The sequence below is a fragment of the Aptenodytes forsteri genome, unplaced genomic scaffold, assembly GCF_000699145.1.
Source record: "Aptenodytes forsteri isolate BGI_AS27 unplaced genomic scaffold, ASM69914v1 Scaffold321, whole genome shotgun sequence".
Classification (NCBI taxonomy): Eukaryota; Metazoa; Chordata; class Aves; order Sphenisciformes; family Spheniscidae; genus Aptenodytes; species Aptenodytes forsteri.
In genome coordinates this window covers 266,175-277,667 of record NW_008795030.1, presented here as the reverse complement: position 1 = coordinate 277,667, position 11,493 = coordinate 266,175, and the positions used below count along the sequence as shown (strand labels likewise).

The window sequence follows — 11,493 nt, the reverse complement described above, 5'->3', positions numbered from 1 at the left end:
CCCCCCCCCCCCCCCCCCCCCCCCCAATTAAGATTCTCTCAAAAAACAAATTGTTTAATTTGGGCCTTTAATCAAGTCGAGCTTTCTGCCCTCATTTCCTCCAGCTTTGCAAACAACGCAGGTTTTACGCTCCCTCTGAAAACGCATGAAGACACCAGCAAGGAATTTGGGTTTTCGGCCAGCTCGGAGGCAAACAGGGAGGCCAAAGCCATCGAAGAATTAAGAGGACAGAAATTCTTCCGGAGAAAACAAGTAAGATATCCCAATAAAATGTAAACGGCCCCACAACTGCTTCTGACACCAGCCCGCCCTGGGAAGCAGCCCAGGTCCTTACCCAACACGGGCCGGGCTATTTGGAGCTGGGTTTTGTTTGTTTGCTTTTCAGAAGGAAGAATTAGTCCAAAAAAAATAAAAAACCCAAATAAAATTAAAAAAAAAAAGTCATCAGACTAAAAAACCCAAATAAAATTAAAAAAAAAATCATCAGAAGACTTCTTGGCGAGTTCATACAGGGTGTGCGAGTATTTGCTGTCCTGCGCGATGGGAAAGCGGGGCTCACCGGGCTGATTTTCCACCCAAGGTGAGAGGAGCGGAGCCGGCAGCTGGCTGGTTCCAGATGTTTCCCAACTGCGATTGAGTAAGGGAGATATTTCCAATGTCGCACAATTTTCCTTGACGGCGACCCATCAGGTATTGACAATTAAAGCACTGTTACTGGCTCAGACAGTAGATGCGTTTGTGGCTCTTTCGCTCCCTCTGATCTGCCAAAACAAGAAAACCTGGATTTTTGATTTCTTGACCTCGAGCGGTTTTCCCGGGGGAGATGGTCCGGGACGTGAGTGGGCGTCTGCATCTCACACGCACCTGGAAGGAGCTGGATAATCCCCAACTTACCCGTGAAACGGGAACGAGTCCTGAGCAGCGAGGCCAGCCGGGCACTGCCCCTCTCGCCCCGGGGAGGGCTGGCTGGGGGCAGGCAGGGGCTCTGCCCGGCGCCAGCCCACGCCGCCGGACATCTTCCCACGTCGAGGAGCAAAACCAATCCCGAGGTGCCGGGAACAAACCCCAGCACCGAGCCAGGACTGAGCTCGGGACGCCCGGAGACGGGTCACACAGCCCTGCTTCAAACCCAAGGAGAAACCACGCTTCACTCGTTATTTTGAAGAACGAATACAGCAGCGAGCCCCTGAGTTGCCGTGCAGAGGAGAAGCAACGAGGTGCGTGTCCTCGCTACGCCACGGAGCGGGCAGCGCTGGAAAGGGAGCGGCAGACAACAGTGATGCTCAACAGGATCTCACGTTTATTATTGAGAAGTGATTAATGGTGAAAAGAAAGGCAACGCCCATTCCTCATTGGCTTAACAAGAAACTGAAGAAACATATTCACTACACATTTTACAATATTTCTTTTTTTTTTTGTCCAAAATTCATTTTCCTGTAAACAAAACAAGTTTTTACCACTGTTCTCAGCTTTCAAAATCAAATTAATCCAGGCTTAATCTGTAAATCCGTATAATGCACAAGAACAGAACATTTCTTAGGACTCCTAGTACTTGACTTTGAGTAACAAAGGGTCAGAGAAAAATGAACCACCTTGAAGACACAACATATACCCTGCCACCAGGTGACATCAGGGCACCAATCGTGGGCGGGCCCCCGCACCGCGGGGGGGGGGTGGGGGGGGGGGTGGGAGCAGGGGGGAGCAAAGAAAAAAAAAATTACTCCACTTTCCGTGGTGGATGTTACAACTCGGTGTTCCAAGTGCAAATATCAAAACCAGGGGAAGGAGGCGCGAGGGGGTGGAAGGAAGGGAAGCGGCGGGGTTTAAAAATTAGAGAAAGAAAAAGGCATATGCCACTTACGGACTTTAAAATCCGAAAAAACATAGTAAAAAGACAAAAAACAAAGCGTATGCTCTGAAATCACAACCAAAGCCAAAAGAAAGGGGACAGTTTTTTACCTATACTCTACCTAGAAGGGATTTTTTTTGTTGTTTTTGTTTTTTTAAGTCCTATGTCTTGTGAAATTCCAATACTTTTTTTTTCTTTTTTAAACTGCAAGTTTGTAAGAGTCTCTTTGAAGTCAATGAAATTACGAAAAAAAAAGTCCTAATTCTCTCTGGGATATTTTTGCTCTTTCTTTCTCTCTCTGAAAGACAGCTGTGGGAGGAATGGCCTTTTACTTGACACGGCCTTGGCGTTCCTGCAAAAGAAAAAAAGAAGAACACGTTAGCCGAGAGCAATTTTATTCACCGCTTTTACACATCAGCATTTCGTCACGTGGATCTGCGATGGGAGGCCTGTCCCACGCGAGCAAAGTCCGAGAAAGGGTATTTTTCTTTGCAAAGGAGGTACTGCAACTGCGTACGGCTAACGTGACGACGTATTACACTGCTCGGGTCTACCAGCTCATCACGTTTCCCCTTTACGAGGGCTGCTGATGCCGCAAGCTCCGCTCCTCTTCCTCTCTCCTTGCTCACGGCAGCATCCTTCAGCAGAGTTACGGGCTCTTCCCAGGACAGACATCACCAGGCTGCTCCAAGCTAGAGGTTTAACAGCACGAAGAGGAACAGGGGGGGGGAAAACCAACTAAGAAGGACAAACCAAGGAAGAACTGGTGGAAAAAAGAGTGAGTCTAGGTCACTGCTGAAGTTTGCAGCCGCAGCCAGTGCGGGCTGGGAGCGGGGGTGACAAAGATCCCCGCTCCTGGGCGCGGAACTCGCAGCCCCCACGAGACATCTCAGCCATCGCCAGGCTGGAAACCAGCAGAGCGGAGCTCTGGGCTGGAGAAGACTTGGGCAGCTTTAGGGAGCAGGACTCGGGAGCGCTGTGGGGATCAGGCAGAGCCCCTGCATTGGGGAGAAGGGAGAGGAAGGGAGGAATGGACGCCGGGGCCCGCGGCACAGCTCCGCCTGCGCCCAGCCGCTGCCGGAGCAGGGCAGCCCGGCTCCCCGGGCACCGCGGGGAGGGTTGCACGCAACCTCTGCCAGAAGCACAGAGCTGCGGCTTCACCTGAGCTCACACGTGAGCATCCAAGCAGACTGCAGCTCAAACCTACGGAGTACTGACGTCTGCCGGGACTGAAATAGCCCACAGCTACCAGCAGAACACCTCACCAATAACTCTGAAACCTACTGACGGCATCTCATGCAAAAAACAACAGATTCACAGGGGTTTCCCAACGACTGCTGCTACCACCCCCTCGGTGTTCATCTACATCTCTCCTCCAGCACTGAAGGAACACACTGTCCAGGCAAACATTTGCACCAAGCTGAACAGGCAGCACAGCACCAAATATCCCCAGGCATCAAGGGCTACTGCATCCTCCTCTGTGCCGAGCACCACGTCCCACACTCCCTTCTCCGTTAAACCCAAACCCAGCAGCTTTGCACAGAAATGGGTCTAGACTATCTCAAAGGGTTAAGAGACGCTGCCCAGCCCATGTTCAACACGCCATTTCCAGATCGTATGACACCACCTCAAAAATAAAACCTGTCAACAGCTAAAGGGCTCTTGGCTGATGCCCCTCCCTGCCTCTTAACTGCATCTTCTCCGAGCGCAGGCAAGTCCCTGCAGTCTCTTGTGTGAAGGGCACTACGGCGTTTTGGCTCTAGCTCCCACGCTCAGTGGTGGAGCGAGTTAATCACCACCTCAGCCAGTCTCGAGAGATGCCAAGTCCATCCCGCCTCCACAGCAAAGCAACACCTGCAGTAGGTGCCCACTGGCAGAGCAAGGCAACGTGGGTTCTCCCTTGTGTTAACTTAGTGTCCCTTCTCTCCAAGTGACATGTTAGGGCTCTGATGAACATAATCTGGTTGTTTCAGCTCAGGATGCCTCCCTGCAGGCCTGCTGCTCAGCCCAGGGCTGTGTCCCCCCCACGTCAGGGCAGCCGCAGAGCTGCCTGCCCGTTTCCCCTTGCCCCACGTTAACCTGGTGATCAGAGGCACCTTCCCTTCCACCTCGGCAGCTCGCTGGCCGGGGGAGCACGCAACCTCTGCCAGAAGCATGCAGGTTGCTCGAAGAAACAACGTCCTCTGCCACCACGGCTAAATCCGGGGAGAGCTCGTCTCTGAGAAGCTTCGATCCTGGGCTAACGGCACGTATAGCCATCTATTCTTAGAAACCTTCCCAAAAAGGGAGGCCTTGCATTCAGCTCAAAACAATACCCCAGGCTTTGGCAGCCCCTCAGCCACATGGACACGGTGACCCAAGGAGGCTCCAGCTCCTCTGCACGAGCTGGATGGCAAAGCAAGCCCTGTGTGATACCGTGCACAGGTTGCCTTCTGGGGAGAGGGATTAGACGAAGGCACACATTCTCTTCAAGAATATTTGCCCCACATAAGTCAACTTAATTCTCCTCTTCTCCAGTAAGTCTACCCAAATCTGTTGCAGGTGCTATTCGTTGCTAAAAACCACCATTGCACAACAGCAAAAAAAAAAACCCCAAACCCTAGCACGGTGGTAAGCAAAGCCAGTCTTGAACATGAAGTAAAACAAGCGCTGCAGGGAAAGCCACAAATCAAAAGGAAGGTGCCAAGCCCTGTTCCTTCTCTGCTGCCTGGCTCGGCAGCCAGCACGTTACGTTAAACAAGGACAGATGGCAATGTGATGCATTCCTTCGGGAAGGAGCCGCAACTGCCTGAGCATTAGCCTCCGTCTTCCCGAATGCAGACATGGGATAAGCCAGCTGCCAGGTTCAATCGCCCCCCTCTCCGTCAGCGGCCAGGGCCAGTGTCCCAGGCCGGCTGCAGACAGTGGCCGAGGGTCCTGCTGAGCACATCGCCCCGTTAGCTGACCAGATGGGACCCCCAATTAGTCACTTCTCCTCCCTGCTGTGAGGGTGAAGCTGCTCCCAAGGCCAGCGTACGGTTAACACAGGGAGCAGGAAACATGACCCAGCCTCGGTGCAAAAGTGAACCTGCCTCAAAATCCCAGTGTGCCAGAACAGAAGGCATCACCTTCAAAAGAGAGACTAGAGCAGATGTCCCCATGTCCCCAAGCTAGAGAGGGGACCAGAGACATGCCTGAAGCGAACATCTTAACTTCAGGGTGGATTATAGCCCAATTTTTCTCAACCCAGTCTTTTGTTTAAAACCTCCTGCTATTCAACCTCAGAATACTGGCTCAGAACCACCCGCTCCCCTCCACCAGCGCTGCAAACAGTATCCTAAGGAGTCTGTAACAGAAAAATGCAGCATGACACCTAACCACACCTGCTGCAGGCTTTCGAGGGGCCGACTTCAACACCTACCTCGGGCCGGCCTGCCCTCCGCGAAAAGCAGGGCTTTAGGCACAGCCAAGCCTCCACCCCGGGAGACGCGGAGGCAGCCAGCCAAGAGCTCTGCCCGGCCGAGCAGGCACTGCCGAGGGCACTGCTGCCGGGGCTGGGTGGCAGGGAAGGAACAGCTCTCTACCCTCCACTAATTTCAATATTGCTTTTCTTGCTCTTCTCTGGGAGATTCACTGCTGCTCTCTTCAGTCTCCTCCTGGGAAAGGGGGGTAGCCAGGGCCTGAAGGATTTTTACACCATCTAATCTGCCAGCCCAACTGCAGCAGATCCCATGAACGCATCTTGGTCCTTGGGGTGTTGTGGAGTAACAAGCGTGCACCCACGTCAGAGCAGAGCAGCACACAGATCTACCGGAACACATAGCAAAGGTCAGCGGTGTTGCAAACGTTTATCCTGGCTCATCCTCCTCCGAAATCACGGGCAGGGGGATGGCGTAACCCACAGCCCACCCAGCTACGGGACAGCCCAGGAGAAGGCAGAGCAGCATCTGCATGCAACACGCTGGGCTTTGCTCTGCCATATAGTCCCTGGAGGGCAAAGAGATTCCATCAGAAAGTGTTTTATTCTCTTCGGCTGCACTTTCATTAGACCTGGGCCATGTCTTATTGATCCATGTGGGAGGAGCAAGAACAAGACACCAGCTCAGACTCTCGTCTCCATCTAGCAAACCCCTCAGCAAGCGAAGGGGCAGGAGCACCACAGCACTGAAATGGCTGAAGTGCAAAGCGATACGCTGATGACTAGGAAAGATGCACGCCATCGCGCAAATCAAGTGTTGACACCCACACATCACTGCGAGCGTGCTTCTGGGCTGGCGGTGTTTAGAGGCACCAAGCTCAGGCAAGGCAAGCATGTTTAAGTAGGAGCCCTCTGTAATCATTCCGCTTAAGCCACTTCAGTCACGTCACTGCCATCCCCGGGGGGCTGCAGCAATGTCACAAGCCAGGTCCTGATAATAGCAACTGAATGAGGTAGTGGAGAAGGCTGATGAGAGATTACGTTATCTAGTCACACTGCGGGGAGCCAACAACAACAAAAGGCTCAAGAGTTTGTACCAAGAAATGATGACAATAGGTGATAACGCTGCACATTTGTTCAGAGGCTCTTACCTTGATTAACAACCAGCGTTCAACCTCCGGCAAAAGTAAGGATATTATTGCCACACTACAGATGGGGAAATAGAAGACTATAATCAAAGGGAGGGCCTGGAGAACCACCAAGAGCATGGCTCCCAGCTGTGCAGCATACAAACCATGGTTTATTTGGACCCGTCTGAGCTGGAGCACAGTGTAGCAGCCTGAAGACATCAGGCAGGCCAGGAAGCAGTCTCAGTTTCAAACTGAGAAGGTCCTGCAAGCAAAAGGCATCACTCGCCCAGTAACTGCCCACAAAGGAACAGCAGGAGATCACTTCATGAGAGTATGGTCTACGCTTATCCCAGTATCATTCCCCGAAGGGCCAAGACACCCAGCACACAAACACGCAACTCTCGCTCATCAGACACCTTGCCAAACAGCCCAACTCAGCCCACGACGCCTGCTGCAACGACGTGGCGCTTTGCTGTTTGAATTCTCCTCCCAGCGCTGCTGCCTATTGCGCACTAGATGCAACCCTGGCAAACAACGCAGCAGGATTTCCACGTGCCCGTGTCTCTGAGGCAAACGTCTGACTTGCCTTACAAATCAGCAGTTACGGCAGCCTCGGACATGCCCAGCACAGCCTTCCCAGCAGCATCAGCTCGAGGCACGGTCAGAGTCAGCACAAATGACGGACGATGCATCACTTTTATTATGCTCATCTGCTCCACAAACAGCCTCGAGTCCTAACTGATTTACAAACCAAACACGAGGTTTTCCTGTTGTCAGCACTAGAAAGCCATCAGAGTTAAAGAGGAAAGCTACATCCTAGTCTGCCTCCCCCAGGAAAGGGGATAAAAATCAGATACAGGGATCTGGTTACAGGCAGACATCTTCATCCTACCTCCTGTTCACGTAACGGAGCTCACCGCCAAGAACAACGAAGACAGGAGATATGCAAATAAAAGTGATTCTTTGTCAGAGCAGGAAAGACCTTTTGTTTTACAGATCAAAATCTAACGGAGCAGACCCAAATATCCAAACAACCCCAAAAGGGGCAAACTCGCACCACTGAAAAAGCATGAGCCAAGCAGGGATGCAGCTGTGCCTGGTCAGCCCCCGCAATTCAGACTTTGCCCCCAAAAACGCAGAAGGCAGCAGGAAGCACCAGAGTGTCCCCTGCCACCACGCTGAGCATGCATGGCTGGGCAGTTAGGAAGTTCTGGTTTCCTCTCGAAACCCGAGCACGCCGCAGCGTTGCTGCACGCCGGTCACCTCACCATTTAGTCAGGAGGATATGAAGTCACGGAGAATAAATAAGGAACAGCAAGACGCAATTCTTCAGGTACAGCTGTAAGCCAAACCACGCCTTAACATCAGAGAACATAAACACCACAGCGGCCACGCACTTTACATCAGATGTTGAATTTCCATGTCAGAGCAACTAGCTTGGGGCTAGGGGTAGGAAGGACACAAGTGCCAGGACTTCCCCCCTGCAGTGGGTTTTATACAAGCGAGGTGGTCCTAGCTGTCAGATACCAGCAGGCACACTGCTGTTCCCTAGCATCTTTCAAGGCACCTTTAAAACTGATGCAACCAATTGCAAAGAATGAACCTCTTCTTGCTTAAACATCACATTTGATTGCATGAATAAAGCAGCCCAATTCCCAAAAACATTTATAATTACCCTCCCATAGAGGGCCTTGTCCCGCCGAGCAAAACTCGTGCAGGAAACAGAATGGCAAAAAAAGCTAAGAACATACATGAATATTTAGAGCAAAGAGCAATGCAGAGCCGCCTGGGAAGACTCCCAGTGGCATTCCATGCTAGGACGACTGGGCTCCCACTAGGGACTGGAACTGGACTTGCTGGCTTCGGAGCACAAGCAACATAACAGCAGCACAAGTCCTTTCAAGTCATTGGGATGGAAAATAAAATCCTCTTTGTCTTACAGCAGGGAGTCTTCACTCTGCCCTGTCACTACAAGGGACGAGAAGTTTGCCATGTTTCTTTTTGCAGTTTGCTGCTTTAAGCGTGCCAACACTTCCCATTTGGGCAGCTCAATCTCCCCGCTACAGAGCAGGGCACTTGGCTTTGACCTATCCGTCTGCACAGAAATCCTCACAAAGCAGGGAAGTTAAGAAACTTAATAGCATGGACAAAAGTAATGGGAGTAGTTAACATCAAAGTTTAAGCAAATAGCATTGAACTCTGCATTTACCAGAGGCTCACTCTGAGCATCGCTCCAGAGTTTTGATCTACACCAGGTAACAGACTAGCGTTCCTTCTCATTTGGCTTTATATGAAATGTGTTTCATGACTTTGGTTACCTTAAATCATAGCTCACGCAGTAAGTATTACCACCTGAAAATGAGTGCCACATGAGTCTTTAGAAAAGGAAGGACCCCCACTTTAAAGTTTCAAAATCTTTGCTGCCGTAGAGTTAATAACGCCTTTGCGCTGTCCTCTGTCCCACCACGCAAGTGTAATGCCAAGGACTGAATGATCTTGCGTGAAGAAAACCTGCGGAGCTTCACTGGAATTTGTGGTTCCATATATTCATAAAAGATCTAGAGAAAGGAATGAATAATAAAGTGATAAAGTTTACTGATGATACTAAGCTCTTCAGGGTAATACAAATAGCAGCCGACTGTGAAGAAGTGGAGGACTCTGAGAAAAAGCAGCTGAACATTACAGTGAATTTGGTCTGCCCAATTTAGGTTAATCAAATGACACGTGGGAAAAAGCACTGTCCTAACTCTAAGATGACAGGCTCCGAACTGACCATTAACCATCGGAAACACGAGCTCAAGGTTACGATCCGTAACTCTAGGAAAATGCCTCCCATCAAGAAAAGTAAACATCATTCAGAACGGATCATTGTGCCTTTATACAAACCCAAGCTGCACCTCTATCCTGAGCAGTGTGCAGCCCTGCTCCTCTCCATCTCCACAGGCACGTAGAAGAACTGGAAAAGGGTCAGAAAAGAGCAACAGGGACGAGCAAAGGACAGAAGGGTTTTCATCTGCAGAGCCACCGTGCTCTAGGTCTCGGGCCTGGAAGAGATGCTACTGTAAAAGCAGAGCAGGCACGGACAGTACATCGAAATCAACTGCTCACCGCCTCTTCCAGCGCAAGAACTAGGGAGTATCGCATGAGGCAGACTCAAAGCAAACCAAAAGGACATGTGTCTTTACAAAACACATAATTAAGCTGAAGAACTTGCTGCTGCAGGATCCTGAGGATGCTCAAGGAATGCATCAACAGCTTGGACAAGAAGAGAAATCATGAGCCGCTAAAGACAAAGATACATCCTCTGGGTCAAAGAAATTCCTGAGCCACAAATTGTTAAAGGCAAAGAAAACCTTCAGAGATGGATAAATATGTGCTTGCACTGTCCTTACGGGCATTCGCTCTTGTCCATGTTATTGTTAGCTGCACACGGAGCTTTTTACTTGGAAAAAGAGAGCAAGGATGCTCAAACACTGTCTCTCTACATGTCCATTGGATCTGCAGATCTCGCAGCCACAAGAGATGCAACATTAGACTACACAGACTTACGGTCTGACCCACTGCAGTTGTTCTTGTGTTTGAGGCTAAAATACTGCCTCCATCACGAATAAGGCAGAAGAAATACAGAATACTGTGTGTTTTTCTTGTAGCGTGAAGTATTGTGAAAGGACAAGAGGAGATCTATTTGCCTACTTCTGTCAACCATAAAGAGCTGAATTCACAAGCTCAAGTAAAAGAGCCAATACTCCCTACAGCCCTTTGTGTGTACCCTCATTTTATTACCACTCGAAAGGGAACACGTAGCAGTATTCACTGGAACACAGTTTTATATTTCAACTTCCCCCCCCTCGCTTTAAACATATCAAGAACATGGCACTTGAATCAGCTGAACCCCAAATCAGGCTGGCTTGCAGCAGCCAAAAGGTTGATGAGCAGGACTTCACGATTTCTTAAAGATTTGCAGATGATGATGGGAAATTCTCTGAAGTCATTTTACAGCAGACGGCATCAAATTACAAGTAACAGAGAGAGCAAAGCCTTCCCCGTGTGTACAGGTACACGTAGGGAAGGAAACTAAAATAGTGTGGTTTCTTTTCTCCCCAAGATTAGAAACAAAAGACAGCGTTTTAGGTAGATTTTGTCTGAGTCTTCTAAACTGGTATTACATTACAAGAGATAGCTCTGCAGTTAACCACAAAAAAAAAAAGCTCAGCATTGCCCTTTTAATAAAAAAAAGTTTAATGATATGGAACCAGAAATGCAGTCTTCATTTCCAAGTTCTTGCTGAAGAACAGCTTACAAGATCCAAATGCTTTATTATTAACTGCTCAAATGCACTATTACACGACTTAGACACAATTAAAAAGCCTCACACTGGGCAGCTAGTCACTGGAAGGAGCTACAATCAACCCTCTATCCCAGTCATCAGCTTGGATAATGACAATGCTTGTTAACGGAGACTTCCCTGGGTAACTTTGCTGCAGTAAAAGCGAGGTGGCCACTCTTCTAGCTGGAAAGCGTCCAGCGTTTTGCACCACTAAGGAATTGGTTTATTAACTCACAAAGCCGTAAGATAGGACAATTACTACCAGGTACGAACAAGAACATCCAGGAAAACGAGAGGGCTCTAATAATTGCAGCAAAAACGATCGCACGGTACAGAACAAGAAGCTTCCTAAATGAATACCTGTCACACCACACTTTACAGGAGACAGAAAAGAAGAAGAAAGTGACTTCTTTCAGACAGCAAACTGTTACAGAACTACATTTTCGTTAAGAACAAGTGAAAAACATTGTGCATGAAGCTATTCTTGATGTATTGCATATATACAAGGCTCGCCTATCAAGGTACTTCCACAGTTTTCTTGGGATCCTAATCAGCTTTCAGCAACGTCTTGTGACCCACTGCACTTCTGCACCAGATAGAAAATCAAGGGAACTGAACAGGACCGTGCCCTCGTGCTTCCATTGAACAAAATAGCTGGCAAATACTTATCTTCTAAGGAAAACTACTTTTTCTGGAGAAGTAGCTGTTAATAAAATAACCCAAAACACAACACCTGTGTCAGTAGCTATTAACCTCAGTGTCAGCAAGTTACCCAGAACACTTGGGAGGA

At 49.4% G+C, this 11,493-nt stretch overlaps 1 protein-coding gene across 1 annotated transcript in view; it reads right to left on the bottom strand.

Annotated features, from left to right (window-relative positions):
* Positions 1-2,085: 2,085 nt before the first annotated feature.
* YTHDF2 (YTH N6-methyladenosine RNA binding protein 2) overlaps positions 2,086-11,493 on the bottom strand; it is a 20,603-nt gene continuing 11,195 nt past the window's right edge. Inside the window, 1 exon segment of the mRNA XM_009276184.1 lies at positions 2,086-2,201. Coding sequence (XP_009274459.1) covers positions 2,178-2,201 — 24 coding nt within the window. The 3' untranslated portion in view covers positions 2,086-2,177.